Source organism: Erpetoichthys calabaricus, chromosome 2 (assembly GCF_900747795.2).
Source record: "Erpetoichthys calabaricus chromosome 2, fErpCal1.3, whole genome shotgun sequence".
In the NCBI taxonomy this organism is placed as follows: domain Eukaryota; kingdom Metazoa; phylum Chordata; class Cladistia; order Polypteriformes; family Polypteridae; genus Erpetoichthys; species Erpetoichthys calabaricus.
In genome coordinates this window covers 211,447,668-211,475,144 of record NC_041395.2, presented here as the reverse complement: position 1 = coordinate 211,475,144, position 27,477 = coordinate 211,447,668, and the positions used below count along the sequence as shown (strand labels likewise).

Below are 27,477 nucleotides of genomic sequence, written 5' to 3'. Positions count from 1 at the left end.
AATGCATTTTTGTACATGTGCTCATTATTCAGGTTATCATCATTGGAGTTCAAATTAAAATAAGGCATATGTATTGCACTTCTGATTGTTTTTAACCAAACAAAAGCATTTTTGTCTTGTGTTTTGCATGAAAACTGTGCCCCATTCCAGTCTCTCATTGATTATTTCACTTTGTGCATGCAGGAAATGTTTTTTGTTAAGGTGTCTTTTTCAAGTGTCAGATTCATTTGATAGCGGCAGATTTCACCCGCTTATTTTATGTGTGCTTTGCTGGCACACTGTGAGAAAAATTTTTTTCTAAAATAATAATACAACAAATATTCAACACCCAGAATAATATACAGGTAAAATTCCATTACAACGAACTGCCAGGGGCCTAACAAATATTCCGTTGTAATGAAAATTTAGTTATAATGAGATTCTGTATTAACAGAATGTCACTATAATGCTTTCTTTAACTGGCCTACAAGGCATTTGCAATCATTTCAATAGCTTCTTTCGCGTTAATTTTAATCTTCTCCTGTCTACAAGTTATGCTGACGAGAATTTTTCTCTGCATTTCCTTGCGATAATACACTTTCAGGGTGCAAATGATGCCCAAATCCAGTGGCTGAAGCACTGCTGTGCATTTGGGTGGGAAGAATTCAACGCGAACATTATCTAAATGTGGAATCATGTTGTGGGCAGCACAGTTATCAATCAGAAGCCGAATCATCCTTTTCTTCTTCATATTGTGAGGTTTCTGAACTCTTTTGGGATCCCCACCCATCCAACGGGAACGTCACGCTGAAGTGCGTCCTGAAGCGCAATTGCTTCGTCTGTGTAAGATTGTTTGTCCGTTGCCGGGGCAGGGCAACAGCAGGCTCACAGCGGTGCAGTGAGGCACCACAGAACCGAATCCTAAAAGATCAGGGTCGTGCTATAAGTCCCTGTCTTGCACCCCAAAACAGGAGGCTTAGTCTCAGTAATTTAGCACAACCAGCTTTATTCAGCTTGAAACAGGAACAGCAGGGTTATTTATTGTACCGGGATCTGCCACTTTCCTATAAACAGACACAGCAGTCAGGCAGGGTCGTGGCCAGGTTAATGGCCAAGTAATCCTGTTCACTGCATTTACAATGTTCCTTGCATCACCCATCGAGTTTGCTTTGGTGGAGAGATGCAGCAGAGCTGTGGCCTGCAGTTGCCCTGGCAACAGATAAACAGTCTTCCACAGACGCGGTGATTGCTCTTTGGCGTGTTGTCCAGTTGGGGGAGGTCCCAAGAGAGTTTAGAAACCTCACATTTTCTTGAATGAATGTCGCATTAATAGGAATGTTTCTTGAACGAGCATCACTTAATCACATAAAAGTTTACATACATTTGCAACCCAAGATTTTTCTTCTTTTTTTGCTCGGTCTTTCAAGAAAGTTGACAATGTCAATGGCGAAATTCCGAATTCACTGGTAATGTCTTTTTTCTTTTTGCTGCAATCGAGAGCTGCAAAAATTTAAAGTTTTTTCTTCCCCCTAATATGAACTGTTATCGTTTTTTCGTGTCTGCTGTTTCTATAGGAGGGTGACAATGAGTTAAATTCCAATGGATGTTTTCCAAATGTTGATGAGCAATAAGCAAAAGGTATCACTGAAAACCACCGAAAACAAAAACAGCAAAAAAAAAACAGTACGAGGAAAGGTTGAGGATATTTATTTATTTATTTATTTTTACACAATGTCTCTGTTTGGGGATCGTTGTGCACAAATGAGCTGCAACAACAGAAAAAACTGCTCTGTGGATGATTCATTCAGGCATTTCAAGGTCTTTTGGACACTTCGTTGTAATGAAAATATCTGCTGAATGTACTTCTTAGTAACAAGATTTCTATAGACTCGTGTCATATGGGGAAACTATCAGGACCATAAAAATACTTCGTTGTAATGAAAATGTCATTGTAAAGATATTTGTTGTAACGGAATTTTACCTGTATTCAAATGTATACTTATTTTTAGATGACTTTTCAAATCTTAAATTTTAGCTAATGTGATATTTAAAGCTGCAGATTGAGATTGAAAACATTTATAACAAACTCGAGTTGTCTTCACCCAGTTTGGAAACATCTGGTCTAACATATTAAACATCTTATAGTTATCTTAGTAATCAGAAAATATTAGCAACGTTTAAAAATATTTTAGTTGGGTAAGTATGTATCTGCCTTTGACAATACCTTGTAAGAGTATTGATTTACTTGGAAAAAATGACAATGTATTCTGTGTGCTTCATTTTTGCATGACTACTTGTAAACATTTTTCTTTTTCCCTAAATAATCCATTTTAATTTGTATTGCTTGTGTACCCTTAGAAGCTGATGCTGTGACTTTTCCTGACAACTTGTAGGTATCATCTACAAGGTGTCCCTTAAGACCTTAGTGGTGAAGGCATTGTAAATTGGAGCAACAAAAATGCTCCTTTTGTAGAAATTGTGTCTTGGAATTAAAATTATACTCTACTATATGGAATTACTGAATGTGCATCACTTGTAATTTAGAAAAGCTGCACAAATTAATTTAATTAATGACCATTTACATTTCATGTCTCTTTCCCGGTCAGCTAGAAAAGGAGATAAAAGATTGTTTGGACTTCCTTCAAGCTGTATACTCGGTTTTTGGATTCACTTTTCGGTTGTTCCTCTCCACAAGGCCGGATGAGTTTCTAGGGGATGTTAAGGTCTGGGAGGAAGCTGAAAAGGTAAGGATACCCGAGTTCTGTAGTTATGCTAATGAACATTGCACATTTCCATGGGAATAAATTGAATTGTTAAAGTGGGATATATTTGTAGCTTTATTATAATTTGTCATTTTGTGGGTTTATTATATAATAGGACCATCTCTTTATAATAAAGGTAAAAACCAGTACAGTAATTTACTTATTTTGTAATGCATATTTGTCTTAATTATCAAAATTCATTATTTCTATAGCAATTGGAACACAGCTTACAGGAATTTGGAGAGCCCTGGGAACTGAATCCTGGAGATGGAGCATTCTATGGACCTAAGGTATAATAAATTAGTCATTCAACGATATCAGGCCTATTCAACATTAATGAATAGAATGACATTTACATAGTGTTAGCCAGAAAATGGGTACATCTTTTGGTGATGCAGTGGTCAATACTACTTTCTTGCAGCTCAAGTTCAGGATTCATATTCCCACAAGATTTACACATTCTTAAATCACCTATATGGGTTTTAATCCAGCCAACACAGTGTTGCAGTGTACTGTGTTTTATTCCCATATATTAAAAATCTATGAATTAGATTAACTATTGTATTTTAATTTGCCAAGTAAGATGCACCTTTGGATGAACCTGTGTCCCATACTGCCTTTTGTTAGACCTTGCTGGGACAGGTTCAGGTTTCATTCATTATGATGTGAAAAAAAAGCAAAATGCACTTTTTCCCCTGCTGTCACTGTGTCTCGCTCCCTGTGTACATCTCATTTGTAGATTTTGTCAGACTGTGATTTTTGTGAAGAAGTGTTCTGTTTTTCCCTTTTGGTGTGTGTGAGTCAGTTGCAAAATGTATATATGAATGAGTATAGGTAAAACAACATGATTTTCTTTAGGGTAGGGTTGTCAAATGATTAAAATCTTTTATTGCAATTAATCACAAAATATCACTTTATTAATCACTTGTTTAACCAAGGTAGTTTGGCAGTATCTAGTTGTCCCTTGTGAATGTTACTGCTGTATATCTTCTTATCTTATTTGAAGTGTTGTGACTTTTTGAATTGTCTCATGTTAAGGTAATGTGTAAGAATTGTCAGACCTTGGTAAATGATATCTATCCGCTCTGTACCTTCAATTACTGTGTATTTAAAGGCCTGTAATCAGGTGCAGTCCATTTTGCAATACATTGTGGTGGCTAATGCTTTAGATTTTGTTTCTTTTATTGAAGCAAGTCAAGTTGTACATTCATGGACTGTAGCCTGCCACAGATTTTGCTACATAATGTTCGAGTTTTTAACAGCAGTGTCAGCGCTGTGTTTCAGAGTTGTTTGTGTACTTTGCAGTGAACTCATGAGTCAACAAAAAGCGATGATATTTTTACATATCTAAGGATGCCTTATTTAAAATAAATCATGTTTCCATCTTGTCTGCTCTCTTTCATTAGTAAAATATGCAATTTACTCAGGTATATGTTGAGGCACGTAGCATCTGAGTGAATCTGCTTTTTTTCAAAGATCCCACCTGAATGTGAGCCATATCCAAGCTCATTACCTTTGGATAGTTGAGATTCAGAGTATTCCAATGATGTGTACTTGTCTGTGATTGGTCATTCATAATACATGTTACAGCTGTGCATAAAAAGCAAGAAATAAATTGGCCGTTCAACTGCTCATCTTTATGCACTATTTCGTACAAGCTTCTTTGAGAGTGCATGAGGATTGTTTGGTTTGGTTGACAAACAGTAAATTTGTACTGGGGAAATGTATTCTTCAAAAATGAAAATATACAGTTGAGGAAGTCCTAGAAAAGTAATTCAATGTTAGTGATATGGAATATGAAGACATTGAGTCAGATGCTGATCATGGTTTTGACTGGTTTTGGTAAAACATTTACATTTATTTGCTTATCAGATGTTTTTATCCAAAGCAACTTACAACGAAGTCAGTGTAATCAAATAACATCATGGGGACTGTTAGGGAATAAGTATTACAGGATAAAGGTACAAAAGTGATCAGAACTAAATACAAACTAGTTACAGTTTTAAGGCTTAAAAACTTATCATTTACGACAGAAATTCACCAAACAAGAGAGTCTTCAAACAATTCTAGAAGACATTGAGGGAGTCAAAGTTTCAAATGGAGGTGGGAAGCTTGTTGCACCAGCCAGGAGCTAGACACAAGTCGGGATTGAGATATGATAGCACACAGAGGTGTTGTCACGTCATTCATTAGCAGATCTGAGTAGTCGAGAAGGAGCATCGGACCTCACAGGTGTCTCCATCTGTACATAGGTAAGCATCAAAGATTTGAACTTAATTTATGCCACTATAGGTAACCAGTATAGCGATCTGAAGATGAGTGACATGTGCCCACCTCGACTGATTGAACACCAGATATGTGTTTTAAATCATCTCTTTCTAATGCAAGAAATTGTACATGGCAAATAAAGTGAATTATCATTATCTGCAGTGGCTTGGTTGCAGTAGTTCAGCCAAGATCAGATATGGTCTGATCTACTGGATATTGTATAGAGTGAATCTGCAAGACGAAGAGACTTTCGCAACATGTTCCTTGAAGGACAGCTCGTCATCAGTCACCACTCCCAGATTACATACTGACTTGGCAGGTGTGAGTGATAAGGAACCAAGCTGGGTGCTGAATAGACAAATAGGCTTGGTTACAAAAAGAGCCACATTTGCCAGGTTGAGCTGGAGAAGGTTTTCCTCAATCCAGGTTACAATATTAGCAAGACGTGCAGAGATTCTAACTTAATACTGTATGGTCCTCTGGAGAGAATGACCAGTATAGGCGTGTGTCATCAGCATAGCACTGATAGGTAAACCATGGGACTGGATGATAGTGCCTAGTGAAGAGGAGAGGGCTCAGCACCGATTCTTGAAGCACTTGTGTGCCTTGACATCATTCCATGCCAGGACACACGGCCAGATCTTCCCAGGATGTAGAACCCCAAAGGCAGTCCTGCTGATGGCAAGGAAGATCTGGTGATTGACCGTGTCAGAGGCAGAGGAGTCATCTAGCAGGATGAGCACAGATGACAGATTGGTAACTCTGCCATACTGTAAATTTATCGACAACGGAGAGTAGAGCTGCCTCTGTGGAGGGGCCCTTCTTGAATCCTGACTAATTAGGATTGGGTCCTCTGTCCTGTAGAAGAAAGGAAGAGACTTGGTTAGAAATTGTTTGTTCCAGAGTTTTGGATAGAAAGGAAAGGAAAGACCCTGTTCTGTAATACAGTGTTTCTCAACCTTTTTGAGCCACGGCACATATTTTACATTAGAAAAATCCCACGGCACACCACCAAACAAAAATGTCACACAAAGTATATGTAATGAAATATAATGATCTTCTAGTTTCAATTTACTCACAATTTGCTTACTCTGTGTGAAACCTGGGCCTGTTTACAACGCTGATATACATGCAGGAACTGAAGAAAGACCCACACGAAGATCTTCTTCAACAGCTCTGAGTCTCTCTTTTTTTTAGTTTTTTAGCTTGAAAAGCCAAGCTCGCATAGGTAGGTTGTGGAAAAAGGGAGCAGGGCTGAAATAGCTCTGCTTGCCAGAATGGGAACCTCCTTGGCAGCAGTCAGCCAAAAACTGTCCAAAGGTAGATCAGCAAAGCTCAGCTTTAAACCATAATTTTCTCTCAGTACAGTTATTTCCTCCTGCTACTGCAAAGTCATGTCCTTTCCAACTGCAGTTGAGTTATATGGGTTCCTAACCCAGTTAAGGCAATCAGTGGAAATTGAAGGGAAATAAAATGACAACTTCTGTTAAAGAGTTTTCAAATGCTTGCCTATTGTCTCACATAGTGCAGCAATGTTGATACCTTGCCATTTCTGGATGTGTGGGAATATGTCAAGGTTGGCACTTTCCACAAGTTGTTGCCAGAGCTGCACCTTTGAATGAAATCCATTTATTTTATCTGCACTTGTGAGCACGTTTTCATTTCGGCCTTGTTGAAATATATCTGCCAGATATGCCAGTCTTGCACACTCGTCACTTGAAAGCAACTTAGCGTCATCACACCTTGCATTTGTCAAAAACACTTTTAATTCCTTCCGCAGCTTATACACACACAGGCTAAAACTTTGCCACGGGACAACCACTGGACCTCCGTATGCAGGAATAGTACTTTATGCTCCGCTCCCATTTCCTCACACAGTGATGCAAACATGCGACTTTTTACAGGTCTTGTCTTCACAAAGTTTATCATGCGCACAACATCGTCCAATACAGGAGCTAGGTCTGCTGGTACTGTCTTGGCAATGAGTGCTTCATGGTGCAGAAAACAATGCGTCACAATAATATCTGGATGTTGCTCTACTCTGCTTACAAATCCTTTGGTGCGCCCGAACATGGCCACTGCTCCATCAGTGCAAACACATGCAGTTTTACAACTTAAGTCCTTCTTGTTCAAGGTACTTTGATACAACTTGAAAAATTTCCTCTCCTGTTGTTCTTTCTGGCAATTCCTTGCAAAACAGGAAGTTTTCTTTGATGGTGTCTCCGTCTACAAAGAGCACATTTGCCAAAAGTTGTGCATGTTCACTGATATCTGTAGATTCATAGAGTTGCAATGCAAATTTTCCACTGACAATGCAACTTTTCCAAAATGATCCTTTCAATATCTGCAGACATGTCATCAATACGTCTGGCAATTGTATTATTTGAGAGAGGGACTTGGGCTATTTCTTTAAGAGCGCCACGGCCGAGCATCTCATTTACAATGATTTTGCAGGCAGGTAGTATTAATGTCTCTGCCACCGTATGTGCCTGTTTTGATTTGGCGATGAGTTTAGCAACTTGGTAGTTAGCTTTGAGAGCTGTCTCATTTGTCTTTGTAGTTTTCCTCAATAAAGCTGCCTGTTTCTTAGTCTGTTCACGAAGTTGAATAAAATAGTCTGTATTCTTGTTTTGAAGTGACGAGTGTTTTGTTTGGAGATGGCTTTTTAAGTTTGCTAGGAACCATGGCACTGTTGCAGAGCATTTCCCCACATACCAAGCATAATGGAATCGGCTCGGTTGGTTCCCCGGCAAAAGTAAATCCAAAGGAAAGATAACTTCCATTGTATTGTCTTGAGCTCACCTTTTTTGCATTCTTCTGACCACTACTCATACTAGGGCCTTCATCTGGGTCACAATTTTCTCCAGGACCCAGTTCAGATTGTGTACTTATTCTTTTCAGATATTTATTCATCGCTATTACTACTGTCACAGCCGAAGCATCACTAATCACACAGTGCTGAAAATCTCCAGTTCTTCAACATTAGTATACGTGTCTCTCCACTTCTTCCAGAGGAACAACAGGTATGACAGAAGTGGAAACCAGAGGAAAGGACTGTTCCATGACTCAGTCAGTGTAACAACTTGGAGGCCACTTTGGGTGGCAAATGCTAGAATCAAATCTGCTTTGTTCACTGTGGACTGGCAATTCCACAGGCCGAAGGAGAAGGGATTTTCTGAGAGTGTGGCTTGTTGAATTTTTTTATTCTAATAGATTAAAAGTTACAGAATGTTTTTTGTAATTCATCTGCAGCTTGCTCTGTTTAGTGTTGACATGGGAATGCTTGTACTGCAAGTGTAAACAAAATAGTTAATAAAAATAGAGCAAAACAAAAGGATGTTACTCATTTTCTTACAGAGGATAAGCCGACTGTTTCTTAGATGAAAATGCAAGTCATTATTAATTAGTTACTGATAAGACTAAAATGTTACTAGGATTAAAGAAAAATCTGTATTAAATTTGGAAAGAGAAATAGCATTTAGAACTATCAGTGTGTTTTTATTGTTTTCAGAGGTTCAAGTAAGACAAGCCAAACCTTTTTAGTTTTTCCTGATCATCTTCTGTTTAAATTAATTGATCTTAATTAATGTCACCGTATTTGATTGAGCTGTACAGCTGAGTTAGAGTGAATGTTTCCAAAGAAAATCTCTTCTTAGTAACATGGAGAGAACGTTAGTGATCTCAGTCGTGAAATCTGAGAAATACTCAGAACTTTGCACTTGCTAGAATTGATTTGATCATTATGGATTAAACAAACTAAAAAGAATTAAAATTTATGAACAGTCATATAATTTTTAATTTTCACATTGCTGCCTCAGACCCAAACTTATCACTATCAATTAATTAATATTATAAAATAAAATATATAAATAAATTGCCAGATTTTTGCTGCTGCTTTAATTTATGAGAGCAATTACATTGGGCCTTTTTTGCCATATACCTGTCTGATGTGAATAGATGTAGACATGTTCATTTCACTGGATTTCTTCTTCTGTGTTTGCATGTGTTTTTTTTTTTTTTTTGGCACTGTTGTATTTATCTTTTGTATATTGACTGTACTGTGTATTACTGTATGTGTTTTGTTCTTGTAAATAACAAAAAAAAAACTTTAAAACCCCAGTAAATATTAAAGATACCTGCTATATGCACCCATCGTTTCTGAAATCCTTTCTGCTGACCTTTTTGTTAATGTATCATTCTGATGTAGTCAAACTAGTGTGCATGGCAAGAGCAAATAATGAACCCCTGCTTGCATGGATTCAGTACATCATTTATGCAAGAGTCTTCAGTCATTCCTTTACCTGTATTAATCGTGCTTCAAATTAAATTTTATAGGCAGTTCTACTTTTAAGAACATTTTTGCCCGTAGAATACTAATTTTACATGTTATGAGTTTATTAATGTACAAAGGTAATCGTTTCTTTGATGAATTAATTACTGTTCTCTGTTTAACGCTTTGTTTAAAACATTTACGTTGAAACTGAATTGGAAAAAATAAAATTTAGGCTTTTCTGATTTTTTTTTCTAGATTGACATTCAGATTAAAGATGCGATTGGCCGCTACCATCAGTGTGCAACAATTCAACTGGACTTTCAGCTTCCTATACGATTTGACTTGAATTATGTGAGGTAAAAAGGCAGAAAATGTCATGTGATGATGTATATTTAAGAGAGTATTACAAAAAAAATAATGTTCAAGTGGTAACGGCATATTTGTTATTTTAAAAACATCTTTTCGTATTCTACATGGGAAGTGTTTGATAAGTGTTTCTTTTATATATGTTCAGCTTAAACTCATTACTGTTAAGTTTCTACAGTAAGGAGATGTTGAGACTTAAGAAAATGTTTTTCCTGTGAATAGGAATGCTTGCCTGATTGTATAATGCATGCTCACTTGAATCAGTACTAAATTAAAGTAAAAACATTTTGTATATGATCCCATGGGAGGTAAAGGCCATGTAGGGGAAATGTTTCCTTTTTGCATAATTGTGTTGTTCCTGGAATTAAATATGAAAATAAGTGGCAGCATAGATGGAGTTCTTATCTCTAAGTTGATACTTTAGTCACAGTAGCTCCTACCAGATATACAGAAACTGGTCATATACTGTATAATATAATTTAACAAGATTATATAAATAATGCTCATAATAATAGAGATGGCAAAATTTTTAAGCTGGTTATAAGGGCCTACCAAATAAACATTACTTTGTAACGATCAGGCTCATTAAGATAATTCATTTAATTGCTCCAGGCTTTATGCTTATTTTTCATTCATTCATTACAAAAATACTTTTGAAATACAAGGTGTGTGCAAAAAGAAAAAACCTAACTTCTTAAATAGTGAACCAACTCTTTAAAATGCCACTTAGTGGATCTCACCACGTCAGTTATTCATTAAATACAAGCAGTAGAGTAAACTAGTCGCCTGTGCCTTGTGAGTTTTTATTTATTTATTTTTTTAGGCAATTGAAATATTAAGAATCTTGAAGGGCAATGTATTTCCATGAAGTTCTGTGTGAAATTGGTAAAAGCTGTTACTAAGACTTTTCAGATGTTGCAGCAAGTTTATGAAGAGGATTGTTTAAGCCATACATAATGTTATGAAAGATGTTTCAAATCGGCATTCAAAACTGGATGGTGATCACATTGAGAGAGTGCATGCTTTGATTCGTGAAAATTGTTGCCTAACTGCACATGAAGTTGCTGAAGAAGTAGACATCAGTAAAAGTTCATGTCACAAAATGACTTAAAAACTGCAGATGCAAAGTTTTGCAGCAAAATCTCTGCTGTGTCTCATGACAAATGAGAAAAAAGCAAACCATGTCACAGTTAGTCAGGAGTTGTTAGATCATTCAAAAGCTGATTAAAACTTTCTGAAACATGTCATGGCAGGTGATAAAATTTGGTTTTACAGCTCCTGTGGATTTTTTTTTTTAAATCCACTGTGAAAGAATGCCACTTTCCTGTGAAAGAATGCCACTTTCCTGTGAAAGAATGCCACTTTCAAACAACTGAAAATTCGCTACAGGACCTGCACAACATTCCACAAAACGAGTTCCAGAATGCTTTCCAGAAATTTAAAAACATTTGGGAGTGGTGTATAAATAGAGGAGGAGAGTAATTTGAAGGAGACAATTCTGATTAAGCTGTAAGCATAGTAAGACGTTATTTATTTATATATTATATATACAAAAAAAATGGTTTCTTTTTGGACAGACCTCATATGTACAGTGCGCATGTGTGTATGTATTTAGGTACTACATATAGTCATTATTCTCGTATTTGCAGAGTACAATGCAGTATTTGAATGTTCTAATCAACTTACAACGTGTCACAGATACATCTGTATAAACTGTGTGTGTATGTAACTGTCATAAAATATAAGCTGATTTCTGCCTCTGGCTGCCACAATTAAACTAAGCTTGCTTACATGTCAGGGTAGTTTTGCTGTAATTAAAGGAAAAGAGTGCTTTTAAATTAGCACTGAAATTTTTGAATATTTAAGCAGTCATTAATGTGAAATATGAGTAAAGATACTTGAAACAGCACTACAGAGAGTGTGTCAAGCTCAAGAAAAGTAATTGCCTGAGCAGTGAAAAGCAAGGTTATAAAGTAGGAGAACAAATGAAACCAATGTAGAAGCCTGCAGTAGATGTGAATGTGAAACAGCAACATGTAAATTATAATGTTCAAATGAGTCTAAAAAAATTAGCAAACAAAAGAGACAGCAAAAATTTACCAGCTTCTGCATTTGGACATGTGCAACTATATGTAGCCTTTTCAAAAGTCAGAATGGCTTCTGATTTGAAAATTAAGATTATTAATACACTCTGCAAGGCAGATTAGCTCTAAACTGTGAGAAGCTGTTTACTCAAAATGCGCATCATCAGGTATTCAAAATCGGACAGAAACAAATTTCAAATATTTGACACTTGCTTATTTTAAAAAAAAAAAGAAAAGAAAAGTGGATTTCACAAATGTACTAACAGTGCCTTCCAGAGAGGACTATGAGCAACATGCAAAAGTATGCCCAGCCTCTCCTTCTTCCATTTAAATTAGCTGATGCTTTTTCACTTTACATTAGACCAATAGTTCACAATATATTATAGATTGGGCCTGCAAATATAATATATATATATATATATATATATGTGTGTGTGTGTATATTTATATACAATAAATATATATAATTATCAATTTATTATAGATTGGGCCTGCAAATATAATATATATATATATATATATATGTGTGTGTGTGTGTGTATATTTATATACATCCATCCATCCATCCATTTTCCAACCCGCTGAATCCGAACACAGGGTCACGGGGGGTCTGCTGGAGCCAATCCCAGCCAACACAGGGCACAAGGCAGGGAACCAATCCTGGGCAGGGTGCCAACCCACCACAGTATTTATATACAATAAATACATATAATTATATATAATTTATAATGTGTATATATACATATATCATTTTTATTTATATTTTTTTTGAGAGGACCATGTAGGAAACATGTTGTAATTTCTACAGTCATAGGAAAAAGTTTGGGAACCCCTCTTAATTCATTGGATTTTTGTTTATCATCGTCTGAGCTTTCAAAGTAGCAACTTCCTTTTAATATATGACATACCTTATGGAAACAGTAGTACTTCAGCAGTGACATTAAGTTTATTGGATTAACAGAAAATATGCAATATGCATTATAACAAAATTAGACAGGTGTATAAATTTGGGCCCCAGTTCCTGAACTAGCCACACAGCCCCACAGCATGATGGAACCTCCAAAAAATTTGACAGTAGGTAGCAGGTGTTTTTCTTGGAATGCGGTGTTCTTCTTCCACCATGCAAAGCGCTTTTTGTTATGACCAAATAACACTATTTTTGTCTTATCAGTCCAAAGCACTTTGTTTCAAAATAAATCTGGCTTTTCTAAATTAGCATTTGCATACAACAAACGACTCTGTTTGTGGCGTGAGTGCAGAAAGGGCTTCTTTCTCATCACCCTGTCATACAGATGTTCTTTGTGCAAATTGTGCTGAATTGTAGAACGATGTACAGATACACCATCTGCAGCAAGATGTTCTAGCAGGTCTTTGGAGGTGATCTGTGGGTTGTCTGTAACCATTCTCACAATCCTGTGCATATGCTGCTCCTGTATTTTTCTTGGCCTGCCAGACCTGGGTTTAACAGCAACTGTGCCTGTGGCCTTCCATTTCCTGATTGCATTCCTTACAGTTGAAACTGACAGTTTAAACCTCTGAGAGAGCTTTTTGTAGCCTTCCCCTAAACCATGATACTGAACAATTTTTTTTTTTCAGATTTTTTTTTTTTTTTTAAATTTTATTTATTAATTTTATTGTAATCATTCCATACAAATAGATCAATTTATAACAAAAAAAAAATTGAAGACAAATCAAACCCCCACCCCTGGGAAGGAGAGCTTAGCCAAAGGAGAATTGCTTAGGGCTTTTTAATAAGGCAACAATAAACAAAAGAAAGGAAGAAATATATATAGGTAAATAAAAAAATGGAGAAGGAAACTAAATGCGGTAATAGTTATTTCTCTTATTCTAAAATAATATTGATTAGATCCTGCCAGGTTTTGAAAAAATTCTGTACAGATCCTCTGAGAATTTGATTTTTTCCAATTTCAAATAATATAAGACATCGGTTTCCCACTGAATTATCAGAGGAGAGTTAGGATTCTTCCAATTTAACAAAATAAGCCTGCGTGCCAAAAGTGTAGTGAATGCAATCACCGTTTGCTTGTCCTTCTCTACTTCAAGTCCGTCTGGAAGAACACCGAACACAGCTGTTAGTGGGTTAGGAGGGATTGTGATACCAAGGATGTCTGAAAGGCACTTAAAGATTTTGGTCCAAAACGATGTTAGTTTGGTGCAGGCCCAATACATGTGACCCAGTGAGGCAGGAGCTTGGTTGCAGCATTCGCAGGTTGGATCTTGCCCTGGAAACATTTTGGACAGTTTTAAGCGAGACAGATGAGCTCGATATATAATTTTTAGTTGAATAACTCTATGCTTTGCGCATATGGAGCTCGAGTGAATTCTCTGCTTTGCTACCTTCCACTCCTTTTCTGATGTATTGATTAAGAGATCTTCTTCCCAATGTCCTCTTGGATCTTTGAAAGGTAGGGACTCTAATAAGATTTTGTATAATGCAGAAATGGTGTTTAATTCCTCGAAACTGAGCAGTATTTTTTCCAGTATGGTGGAGGGTACGAGGTGAGGAAAATCGGGCAGTTTCTGTTTAACAAAATTTCTAATTTGAAGATAGTGAAAGAAATGTGTACCTGGGAGGTTGAATTTGGAACGTAATTGTTCAAAAGATGCAAATATGTTGTCAATATATACATCTCTGAGCATTTTAATCCCAAAACTTTTCCAGGTGTTAAAAACTGGATATGTTTGCAAGGGTTGAAAGAGGTGGTTCTCTTGCAGAGGTGCCACAGATAAAAGATTTTCCATCTTAAAATGCTTTCTAAGTTGGTTCCATATTCTAAGTGAGTAAAGCACAATTGGGTTATTAGTACAGTAGAACCTCTAGATACGAGTTTAATTCGTTCCAGCACTGAGCTTGTATAGCGAATTTCTCGTATCTAGAACAAACGTCCCCATTGAAAATAATGGAAATCCAGTTAATCCGTTCTGCATCCCAAATATATTAACATAAAAATCAATTTTCCTAACAAATAACACTGATAAATTATATATACTGTAGTCTACCTTTAATAAATAACACTGGTAAATAATATAACTGATTATTAAAAGAATCAAAACAGGTGTCCAAAGTGCAGTAGAGCATTCAATAAATCTTTAATCCTTAAAACAGTTGTGAAGTGGAGGTTTAAAGTACATAAGAATAACAATCCTTTAACACGAGGTTAAAACGTCAACAGGAAGCAGTCTTCAAAAAACAGATGACAATCCCCGGTGCTTCTTCTCTGTTAGCGTCTTACCTGCTTCTCCCATGCGGGCTCTGCAACAGGGGAGACACTTAATGCAGCTGACCTTCTCTACACCGTCCTGCTTCAGCTGTTTGGCTCGCCTGTTCAGCTACACGCGAGCCTGTACTCGCTCGCTCTCTCGCACCGACTTCCTACTGCTGCGGATTCCTGCAACCTCCGTTCTCTCTCCTCTCCTCTCTTTTCTTTTACTTCTTCTCCCCCTTAACCGGCTCGCGCTTCTCTATATATGCGGGGAAGACATGGCAGCTGCTAGGGTTACCACTTTTAATACAAAAAAATAAGGGACGCATACGTATTGATTCAAAACGGGACGCGCAATTTCATTCTCAAATACTGGACGATTCCGTATTTTAAAGGACGGGTGGCAACCCTGCCCAGCCCATCAGCCACAGGACAAATCATGGATGTGGGCAGTTTCCCACCTGTGCACTTAGGTGAGAAACGCAGACACTGCAGATCGCCCTGCGGCTCGCTACAGCTACCACGCCCCCTCGCTAAGCCGCAAGCTATACCCACAGCCTGGCTCATGGCTCGTTATGTGAGCCAATGCTCGTATTTAGATCTGAATTTTTCGCTCATACTTTCCTCGTATTTTGAATTTCTCGTATACAGAGGTGATCGTATCTCGAGGTTCCACTGTATATTTGTGATAACTTGCATTTATTGGAGAGCAGAGCAGGGAGTATAAAGAAGTACTACAGGATTTTACTTCTATTGCGAGCCAAGCCTTCGTTTTTTTGTGTCCAGGTTTTTATGGCTTGTATGTTTGCTGCCCAGTAATAAAACAGAAAATTAGGTAAAGCCATGCCACCTTCTGCCTGAGGTCTTTGTAGGGTCGCTCTTCGGATATGTGGGTGTTTTGAGTTCCAAATGAATGAGGTTATTGTTGAATCTAATTGCTGAAAAATGATTTATTGATATATATTGGAATGTTTTGAAATAAAAAAAGAAGTTTAGGAAGGATATTCATCTTAACGTTAATTCTTCTGGCTAGAGTGAGATGAAGGGTTGACCATCTATGCAAGTCTTGCTTAATTTTTTCTATACAGACGCCAAAATTTTGTTGATAAAGCTTTATGTTTACTTGTGATATTTACCCCTAGGTATTTAAACTGATTTGCTATGGTAAAAGGTAGGGTGTCCAATCTAATATTATATGCTTGTGAATTCACTGGAAAGAGTATACTTTTATTCAGATTAATTCTGAGACCGGATATCTTTTGAAATTCTGTTAGTGCTGTTAGAACTGCAGGCACAGTGTTTTCTGGGTCTGATATATATAAAACCATATCATCTGCATATAGAGAAATTTTCTGTTCCAGTCCTTCTCTGATAATCCCCTTTATCTGATAAGAATTTTGACAGGGAATCGCCAGTGGTTCAATGGCGATTGCAAACAGCAGTGGTGACAAGGGACATACTTGTCTGGTACCACGTTCTAGCTTAAAGTAGTCTGAACAAATGTTGTTAATACAAACTGAAGCTTCTGGATTGGTATACAGTAGTTTGATCCATGCACAAATATTCGGGCCAAACCCAAATTTCTCCATTGCAGTGAAAAGTTAGTTCCATTCAATCATATCAAATGCTTTTTCTGCGTCTAATGATAGTAATATCTCTGGGGTGTTTGATTTTGCTGGTGAATATATAACATTAAACAAGCGTCGGAGATTGGAAGATAGGTGTTGGCCTTTAATAAATCCAATTTGATCCTGTGATATTACCGAGGGCAGCACTTTCTCCATCCTTCTAGCTAGAATTTTTGAGAGTATCATAACATCATTATTCAGGAGTGAAATTGGTCTGTATGATGTACATTTGGTTGTCTCTAGCTTCTGTAAATGTTGCCAATAAGAGGGGAGCTAGCAGAGTGGAGAATTTCTTATAAAATTCTACGGGGTAACCATCGGGGCCCACTGATTTCCTGCTTTGAAGTGACTTTATAGCATCTAGTAATTCTGTTAGCGTCAAAGGTTTATCCAGTTCCTCAGCACTTAAAGCATCTATTTGTGGTGTCTGTAATATATCCAGAAATGCATTAGATTGTGTGCTGTCTTCTTTGAACTCAGTAGAATATAACGATTTATAATAATCTCTAAATGTGTGCATTACAATTTAATGGTCAATGATTTCTTCTCCGTTCGTATTGGTGATTACTGGGATTGCATTGCGAACTTCTTGTTTGTGAATTTGTTGAGCTAAAAGCTTATTAGCTTTTACTCCGTGTTCATAGTAATGATGTCGACTTATAAATAAGTTGTTCAGTTTCTTTAGTTGTTAAGATGTTAAGTTCTGTATGCAGGGCCTGCCTTTTCCTGTGAAGAGCTTCACTTGGACGCCTGGCTTGTTCTTCATCTATTCTAATAATTTCGCTTCTTAGCTCTGACACTTTCTTGGTTTCTAATTTATTTCTTTGGGAAAGATATGAAATAATCTGTCCTCCTAAGAAGGCCTTTAGAGTTTCCCAGAGTGTTCCTGCAGAAACCTCTGTGGGCGTGTTTGTCTCTAGGAAGAAGCTGATTTGTTTGGATATCAATTCTGTGCAGTTCTCGTCTGCCAATAGAAGAGGGTTAAGATGCCATCTGCGAGGTGAGTGTGAGGGGCTTAATGATTTTAGCTCCAAGACAAGAGGGGCATGGTCGGAGATAACAATTGTGTCGTATTTGCACGATTTAATCGTAGGCAGGAAATTATTATCTATAAAAAAAATAATCAATTCTTGAGTAGCTATAATGCACTGGTGAGTAGAACGAATATGTTCTTGAGTTTGGGTTAAGAAACTTCCAGGGGTCTGATAAGTTGTGGTCATTTAAAAATTGTGTAATTGTTTTTGCAGTGTTAGATGTTGTCCCCCCTGTCACAGGAGTCCTATCTAAGAGTGGATTTAAAACACAAAGTCCCCAGCCATTATAATTTTATGAGTGTTCACATTGGGAATGGATGCAAATAGATTTTGCATGAATTCCTTATCATCGACATTGGGTGCATAAACATTTATCAAAATTATTTTACTGTTAAATAAGTTGCCCATGACCATCACATATCTCCCTTCAGAGTCCGAAACTACATCTGATGCTACAAATGGAACTGTTCTGTGTATGAGAATTCCTACCCCTCTAGTTTTCTTTATAAAGCTAGAATGGAACATTTGGCCAGTCCAGTCTTTTTGTAATCTGAACTGATCCTTGCTTAGTAAGTGAGTCTCCTGTAAAAATACTATTTTAGCGTTTAGCCTGTTAGGTGAGAGCATACTTTTTCTTTTTAATTCGTGATTCAGGCCTTTAACATTCCAGCTCACAAAGTTAACTGTCCCATCATGGAGACATTGATTCAGAGTTTTTAATGTCATTTTATAGTCTTAACTGGTAGTGAGGCAGTTTTAATCTTAATTTTAAAATTCCCCATGAGTTATTGCATTTTAGCCTATTGTTGCTTTGATATTTATAGTTATAAGGATTAGAAGAATAGATTAGATATAGCCTGCTCTCCTTCTCTCCCCCCTTTATCCCCCCACCCCCCCATTTTGCCTCCCCACTTGAGGCTTGATCCCTCTTCGCGATGTCCCGGTCCTCTGACATACAAAGAGACAGAGCACGTCCAAAACAAAACAAACCCCACCCCGCAGCGGCGTTAGAGAATCAAAACAGAGAGATATTTATTGCAGCTGAGTTCTAAATACTATCTGCCGAAAATATAATCATTAACAGTCTTTAAGCCTAAAATAATTTTCAGCAATTTTAAGATCAATATATATAATTCACTAAGCCGGAAGACAAGTAGCCACCCATGGAAAGCATGCCGGAAGGGGCGTGGATTCACTAAGCCGCCGACAAGACCATTGGATACGACGACAACTCGCAGAGCCACGCCCACCAACTCAGACGCGACTCGGAAAAAACGCCGTCATTTATGTTTGTCTGTCCTACAGTACACATGCACCTCTGAGCCACGTTGACTTTTCAGTTATGACGCACGACCGCGTGCACCATAGCAAACTGTTTTACACTCTACATACAGCAATTCGCACCCGCGACAAACATGCATCTTCTTAGATGGTGCTGCAGGAACACGGAAGACGTTTCCCCGCCCACCAACACTCCGTTTTCCCAGGCCCGCGTCTACCCTCGCTCTCTAGGCATTCACACTGCCTGCTCATGTGCCCGGACGCAAAAACTCACAGACCACCCAGTTAGTCCCTTTCGTCTGTGCTAGGAGTCCACATGCACCTCTGAGCCACGTTGACTTTTCATTATTCGTTTCAGTTATGACACCCGACCACGTCCATCATCGAAAACCATGGGAAATGAACAACGAATACCCGCCCAGAAACTCTACCCCTCCGCCAACTCGAACAGCTCATCAAACACATACACGCTTTGGTCTGTGCTGCTGTCCAAATTCAGCTCTGAGCCACATTGACTGTTCTTTTGCCCTCCATGGCTACGGCTTCAAATGTATTTCATGGAAACAACACTTCTTTCAATGTTATAGATATTCCTGCATCAGGTAACTGTTTGTTTGTTTCTATCAGTCGGGTTTTTTTGGAAAAATTTCATTGACGAAACTGTTGCTCTCAAACTTCGCAACATGGCTGTTGGCTTTGTTTGCCAACATTGGGATAACGTTGGCGAGGTGGTCACAAACTGCAACAACTCAACACACAAGGACGCCCTGTCTCTCGAGGCATTCACACTGCCGGAAGACAACCATGGGATACGCAGAAAATAGCCATGTCAGTCAACGCAGGTCAGACACCCAGGCAAACAACACTGAATAATCAATAGCTGCAACTACTTTGCCCGCCCCCACTCCTCACCTGAGTCGGTTTCGTCTATGTTCAGCAGTGTTTCCCAAACTCGGTCCTGGTGAACCCCTGTGGCTGCAGGGTTTTGTTCCAACCAGATTCCTAATCATTAATGCCAGTGAAACTCATCCGGGATAAATCGGTTTTTCAAACGCAGCCGTGTAGCAGATTAGTCTAGCAAGATGTAATAATCCGAGATGAATGTGCGCCCTCGCACTGAGTGAAAAGCCAATATATATTGAGTCTAGAAAACATGATCAGCAAGTCTTTGATAGGCTGCAACAAAATGATGAAATAACTGGTGCATTTTTTTTCGCACAAGCTTGTTAGTTAGTTAATTAGTTACTCGAAGGATTTCAAGATTTAATATACACAAGCAGTAACACTGTAAAAGCGGTCCAAAACAGAAAGGACGGCTGGCAAAAAGTGGCCAACAAATTAAACGCGTGTGCTTTGTACTTACTGAAAGCAGCGTTACAGATTTTGCAAATGTTCATTTTTTTCCCTCTGCTTAAAAAACATTAAAAAAGTGGTGTGATTATGCGAGTTGGTATGTAGCATGTAAAACAGTTTGTTTGTTGCGGATAATTTGCCTTTTACTTTAAGACGAAAACAATTTCCTGTTAGATTTGCCTTTGCGATGACAATTAATAAGGCACAGGGCCAAACTTGCAAAAACATGGCTAGCGGGTCATACGCTCGCACTGATTACGTCCCTGCCCTTTGTACACCCACCCCCCGGTACTACCATGGTCGGGTGACTTGGTGGATTATATATAGAAAAGCAGCCAAAACCGCAAACAACAATGAAAAGTCTATGTGACTCACAAGTGCATGTGGACTGTGCAAAGAGCAAAACAACTCAGGTGACGAGTTGGGGGGGTGGGCACATGAAATGTTACTTTTCTTGGCGATTTATTACATTACCGATTTTTCAAACGTTAATTTTTCCCTGTGCTTAAAAATCATTAAAAAAGCGGCCTGATTATGCGGCATATGGTACGCCGCGGGTTGGCTAGTATTAAGATAATAAAAGAAAGAACCCTGGGAATGATTTTAAAAAGTAGTCTAGGATAAATATAGTAAATCCTAATGTGATCGTATAATGTGTAATAGTAGAAATAGCAATAAACCAAGGGTATGATGTTAAACAGTCTACTTTAAGGTAGTAAAAAAAAAAAAAACAACAACCCTACTTTAATTACTTCCACACACTCACGTCTATAACTGTAATTAAGACATAAACATATAATGTCCAAGTAAAGAAAAGGATGTATAATTATAATACCACGTCTATAACTGTAATTAAGACATAAACATATAATGTCCAAGTAAAGAAAAGGATGTATAATTATAATACCAGTCTCTTTAAAAGTGGATCCAAAAGCAGATGATAGGTCCTTCCCATGTCTTGACAGAATACGGCTCCTTATTAACTTTCAAAAAAGTGTCGGAAACCGCTTCTTTAGTTCCTTTTCAGCTTCGTCCTTGCTTGGAAATAAATAATATTGGTCTTGAACTTCTACTTTCAGTTTGGCGGGATACAAGAGGCTGTATTTGATATCGGCTTTCTGTAGCAGCTTTTTAATGTTAAAGTAGGCTGCGCGTTTTGCAGCTGTTAATGGTGAGATTATTCTGGGAAAATACGAATAACATTTGTTTTCCGATCTTTTGAGAGTTGATTTGAGGATCCCATGCTGTCACTCTTCAGAAGAGAGTCAAAGGGAAGCACAACTTGTAATTGACCACCTTAAATATCTTTTCTCATGATTGGACACATGATTGGACACACCTGTCTTAGAAGTTCAAGGCTTAATGAGCTAATCCAACCAATTTGGTGTTGCAAGTAATCAGTATTGAGCAGTGACATGCATTCAAATCAGCAAAATTACAAGGGGACCCAAATTTTTGCACAGCCAGTTTTTCACATTTGATTTAATTTCATACAACTAAATACTGCTTCACTAAAAATCTTTGTTCGGAAAACACCCCAGTACTCAGATATTCCTAGGAAATGAAAGACATACCACTGTTATCTTTTTGTTGAGAGCAGAGTAAATTTATTATGCAGGCTGAGATGGGTTCCCAAACTTTTCATATGACTGTATATGGTGTGATAAAAATATATGCAAATACCCTTAAATTAAAGTCAGCAATGTTTCTCTTTAATCACGTCTGAATTGTGTGATTTATAAGTTTAATCACTGGAGCAGAGAGGTAAATCAAGGAAAAATGTCTTTGTCCTAAACATAATGAAGGGTACTGTATGTGTATATGTATATGCACACTGTTTAAAAGTGGAGGAAAAATAAGGCACTCATGGTTATATGATGCCATTGTAATCCACAAAGGATGTTAAAGGATCCTGTAGTGGGGAGTAGCAGTGGTGGCATTAATGTTCATCTGCACTGATCAGTGTTATTGACATCATTATCTTCTACACCACTAGTATATTTAAAGTTAACAATAGAGTAAATTATTTTAAAATATTAATGTGTAATTTTTTGTGTTTCAAAGCAAAGGTGGTGAATTGCAGAGACCAGTGATGATTCATCGTGCGATCTTGGGCTCCGTAGAAAGGATGATTGCTGTCTTAGCTGAGAACTATGCTGGAAAATGGTAAGCAGATTGTGTTACTTTCAATTAAATTAATGGAAAAGTGCATGTCAGTGTAAATAGGGCAGAATTGCACAATGTTTAGATAGATGTTGTTTAGATTAAATTAACTAAACAGGGTTTTAAGGAATCCACAGAAAGGTTCTGGTGACTTTATTGAGAGTACAGAGGCAGATTACTGAAGAGAAGCAATGGTTGCATTTGCATCTGTTCAGTATTTGAAAATGGGCCTATCTGACTTTTAATACAGTTCAACACTTTTTAACTTTTTTTAGGCTGAATTATACATTTACTGAGCCATAGTTGTGTCCTATCATCTCCTAATAATGTTCAGAGAAACTGTGCAAAGTTTCAGAATGCATACAATCTCTACAAGTAGAAGAAAGTTGGCAGTAGTTTGTATGTATGTATGAGTAGCATCCTGCAAAAATAGCTGTACATATTTTAATGAAAATAGAAGATAACTTGGGAGTAGTCCAACTTAGACTATGGAATAGTCTTTGAATAATGAAAGTATGAACTATGATGATTATGAACTGAACCTGGATCATCTAATTAGAAGAAAATTATATTCAACATTAATCTACCATTTTAATCTGCACAGTGGTGTTTTTCAAGCTATAGAATCTGACTTTATCCATAAATAAAGTGCAGAGCTAGACCCTGTTAATAAGATACATAAATCTCCAGTGAAGAGAGCTGAAGTCTATTTGTGTCTCTTACAAAATAAAAACAGTGCTAAGTATTCAAGTGGCTGCTTGCTTGCAAATTGGTAGGTGGTACGAATCAAACTAAATTTAATCAACAGTTTCTACTTAATTTATCTGCAGTTTATATGCAAGAATTTCTTTATGTTCAGCACCCTGGTTCTGAACAATTGTTTAATACATTTCTTCACAACTTTTCTAAGTTTATGCGTAGGATGGTGGAACTGCAATTAGAAGCTGTCACATTATAACGTTATTTTTTCCTTTTTCAACTGCTTATTTTTTTTTTTTTACTTTTGTAATGTAATATATACTTGCAGAGCTGTCTTTTCCGTGCATGTGCTACATTTTAAGGGTAAACTTTAAACTGAAAAAAACCTAGTGATTAAAATAAAAATTGTAGTTGGCAGTAGTATTTTTTTCTAAATTCCAAGTATTGAAAAATTTGTATGCATAAAAAGTTTAATTTTCTTAACAGTCAGACGACAGTAGTTGGTTGACCGAAATATTAAATTCCCTATTCTGTCCTTGCTATGCTCAAAGGACATTTAAATAGGTGACAAATTAAGAGTCAGGTTCTGAAGCAAAATGAACAAATTATTACTTGAATATCTTGCTCTGTATTGATTTGCCTGTACTTTGAAACTGTAAAAATATACATAATATAAAATGAGCTTGAAGTAATATTACAAATAAAGTTTAAGCACTACACATAAATTAAATATGTAAATCAAAAGAAATAATCCCATATCTGCTTCTTTAATCAGTTATATCCTTTAGAGACATCTGACATAAGTCACATTTATCTTTGCTAATTTATCACAAAACATGTGAAAAGACACATTTATATACAGTAGTGTTCAAATATTAGTAATAGTAGTACTGTCAAACTTACAAACAATAAACATACTAGGAATGCTTTCTGAATTTCATTGAAGGTGGCTAGAATATGATTTTATCACATTGTGAAAAGGCAGTGCCTTTAAAGTCTCAGTTTATAAGGATGTAATGTATTTGCAATGCTGAGGACAGAATTCGAATGACACTCCTTGTCTGGTGTTGTATAAATACCACTATAAAGGCAACTGTTAATTTTAAAGTAATAACAATAATATTTCTTATGAGCGCACTTTAGTGATACACTCTTAAGTTTTGGTCACCCTGAGTTTCAAGGTTTCTTATCTTCCCATCACTGATAGGAAATGTTTTTGTGACAAGAGCTTTAGGGCACTCACTTTGATTACCAAGTGTGATCTAGTAATCTCCAGACCCCCCATGACCCTGTAGTTAGGATATAGCAGGTTGGATAATGGATGGATGGATCTGGTAATCGCCTCTCCTCATTTTCTGAAACCACTTTTCATCGTTAGGATTGCAGTAGTAGCAGGCAAAGCACCCAAGCACAGACTTCCCAGTCCCCAAATACAGATTCCAGCTCTTACTGGGGAATTCCCAGGTGTTCCTAAGCCACCCAAGAAATATTAACCCTCCAGTGTTTCCTGGGACTGCTGTATGGTCTCTGCCTAGTGTAACATCCCCATAGCAGCCCGGGGGCCATCCTTAAAACATGCCCAGACCACCTCAACTGGTTCTTCCTGATCTGAAGCAGTAGCAGGTCAACTCTGAGGTCTCCCGAATTGTTGAGTTTCTGTGTAATATCATCCCAGCCACACTGCGAGGAAACCTCATTTCTGCTGCTTGTATTTGTGGTATCATTCTTTTGGCCTTTTCCCGCAGCTCAAGACCATCGGTAATGTCAGGGATGTAGATCGACCAATAACGGAGAGTTTTGTCTTTAGACTCTGCTCCCATTTCACCACTACAGATCGGTGCAGCTGCTGTCGCTTCAATCTTGCATTCCCTTTTTCAATCACTCGTGAACAATCCTGAGACACTTTAATTTCTCCCCTAAGAGCTGTTGTTCCCCCATCTTACCTGGAAAAAACTATCCACTGTTTTTCAAGGGAGAACCATTTTCTCAGACTGGGAGGTGCTTATCCTCATTGCAGCCGCTTCACCCTTGGCAGCGAATCGCTCGAATGTTTGTCAAAAGTCACCCTCAGATGAGGCAAAGAGGACAACAAGTTCTGCAGAAAGCAGGTCACCCTCATATCCTTGGCTGCACCTTGTTATTCTGTCCTTGAACACCACAAACCGGAATGGTGACATGATGCATCCTTAATGGAATCTAATACCCAGTAAACAAATTTGATTTAGTGCCAAGATTTGGGCACAGGTCACACTGCACTCATAAAGGGAAAGAGTAGCACACAAGAGCCAGCCCTGTTACTCCATATTCCTTTAACACTTCCCACAACATGTGATGAGTGACATGGTCATGTGCTTTTTTCGAAATCTACAAAACACTTTGTAGCAGCTGCACCAGGGAGAAGCAGTTGTGTTGTCTCTGAGATAACTGAGTGGTCAAAGAAACACTTTGAGGTACTCCTCAATGTGGTGGACATGCTGTTCTACCAGGGGGCAGTGTTGAACATGTCTGGTGGAGCAAGGGTGGCCAATCACTGTAGCAGAAGTTACTATGGTGGTCTGTTAACTCCATTGTGGTAAGGCTACTGTTGTGGATGAAATCAGAATGGAAATGTTGAATGTGCTGGACGTTGTTGGGACAGCGTGGCTAAAATGTCCATTCAGTGTTGAATATAAGGTGGGTAAAGCACCCTCGAAATGGCAGACTTGTGTGGTGATCAACATATTTTAAAGAAAGGTGAGCAGAGGGTGTGTTCCAACTACAAAGGGATCACAATCCTCATTCTCCCAGGTAAGGCATATCCAAGTATGCTGGATGAAAGACACTGTCCGATGGTTGAGCCAAAAATACAGGAGGAATAATGTGGATTCTGTCCCAGCCATGGAACAGTAGATCAGCTCTTCTCCCTGGTGCAGTTGTTGGAGGGTGTGTGGATGTATAATAACCCAGTCTAAATTTGGTAATCACATTGATGAAATAGTCTGCTTAGAACACACAGACTAATCGTGGAAAGAAACTCCATAACACAAACAGGAATCCAGCATCCAATTTCAAAATAGTGTCATACTGAAGCCTCAATATCTCCATGTGGAAAACATAACATTAACCTCCACAGATTTGTGGTTCACATGCCTTAAACTCTTTAAAATGTCTGTTAATGTCTTTTAAAATGTGTGTCATACTCTTCATGTTGGTTTTAAATGACATCTTCATATCTTTTAGCATTGTTGGCGAGTCATTCCTCGTCACTGTAAGGCTGAGAAATGAGCCAAATTGCCATCTGTAGGTTACCTTACCCACAAAGAAAAAATAAATTCGAATGACATCACGCTTCTGTATATCCGTGTAATTACTTTGTTTTCATGGTTTAATTTTAGGGCATTTTGGCATTCCCCGATATCTGTCATAAAAGCCATATGATACCCAAAAGTCTTATTAGCATATGAGGAACATCATTGAGTTTCACTGACCTAAACAATGCTATCTCCTTTCTTTTAAAGCTGAAAGCACAGGTATATTTCCTACTTGTGCCAATTAATGTTAGTATGTTGCAGCAACTCCATATTTTCAGTATGTGTGGGAAAGTACTAAACTGCCTGTAGTTCAGACCACTTAAATATATAAAATTAACAATATAACGATCATTGTTTCCTTCATTTGTGTACTGATGGTGCAGCATATGTTCCTGACACACCCAGATTCTTTAGTTTATCTTTCAATAATAGCAAAACACACTTTCAAGTGCATTGCTTATCACCAGTAGCATTAGCATATTCTACTGCATTCTTAAGTGTTTCATGCGTATTTCCGTTACTCAAAAAACATCACGTCCCATTGTTGTCATTCAACAACTGTATGTTGGGGAGGTTGTAAATCCATTAATGCATCAGTCAGTTAAAGAGTAAGTAGTAGTTTTTTACACCTTCATTCACATCAACTGCAACATTTTATTTTTAAGGTAAAAAATTTAGAAGCACAGTCAAAGTGCAGTTTTTTAATGTATTGTAATGTAAATGTATCACTTATTAAACAGATATGCCATACCAGAGTACAAGAGGCTTTAACAAATTGGATTCATGAATTAAGACAGAATTTGGAAATCAGTAAAATGTTATAGCTGCTGAAGAAACGAGACAGCTGGCATTCTATGTCTCAGTTTATAGAAGTTTTTCTCAGATTAATATTTTCAGTGCTACTGAAATGTTACAAAAAAAAAATGGTGCGGTTACTATCGTCAAAACGGCATTCATGAAAAGTACAGAAAAGAAATAATGTGAAACAATCAAAATGTGGTACTAATTCCACAAAGCAAATGGAGCAATTCAGGATATTTTGAAACTGGATCATAGCTAAAAAAACAACTGTA

At 37.5% G+C, this 27,477-nt stretch overlaps 1 protein-coding gene across 1 annotated transcript in view; it reads left to right on the top strand.

Moving 5' to 3' along the window:
• Positions 1 to 27,477, top strand: part of LOC114646769 (threonine--tRNA ligase 1, cytoplasmic-like) — a 64,103-nt gene that overhangs the window by 19,419 nt on the left and 17,207 nt on the right. Inside the window, exons 3-6 of the mRNA XM_028795108.2 lie at positions 2,586 to 2,723; positions 2,954 to 3,031; positions 9,538 to 9,638; positions 22,317 to 22,418. Coding sequence (XP_028650941.2) covers positions 2,586 to 2,723; positions 2,954 to 3,031; positions 9,538 to 9,638; positions 22,317 to 22,418 — 419 coding nt within the window. The remainder of the gene's footprint in view (positions 1 to 2,585; positions 2,724 to 2,953; positions 3,032 to 9,537; positions 9,639 to 22,316; positions 22,419 to 27,477) is intronic.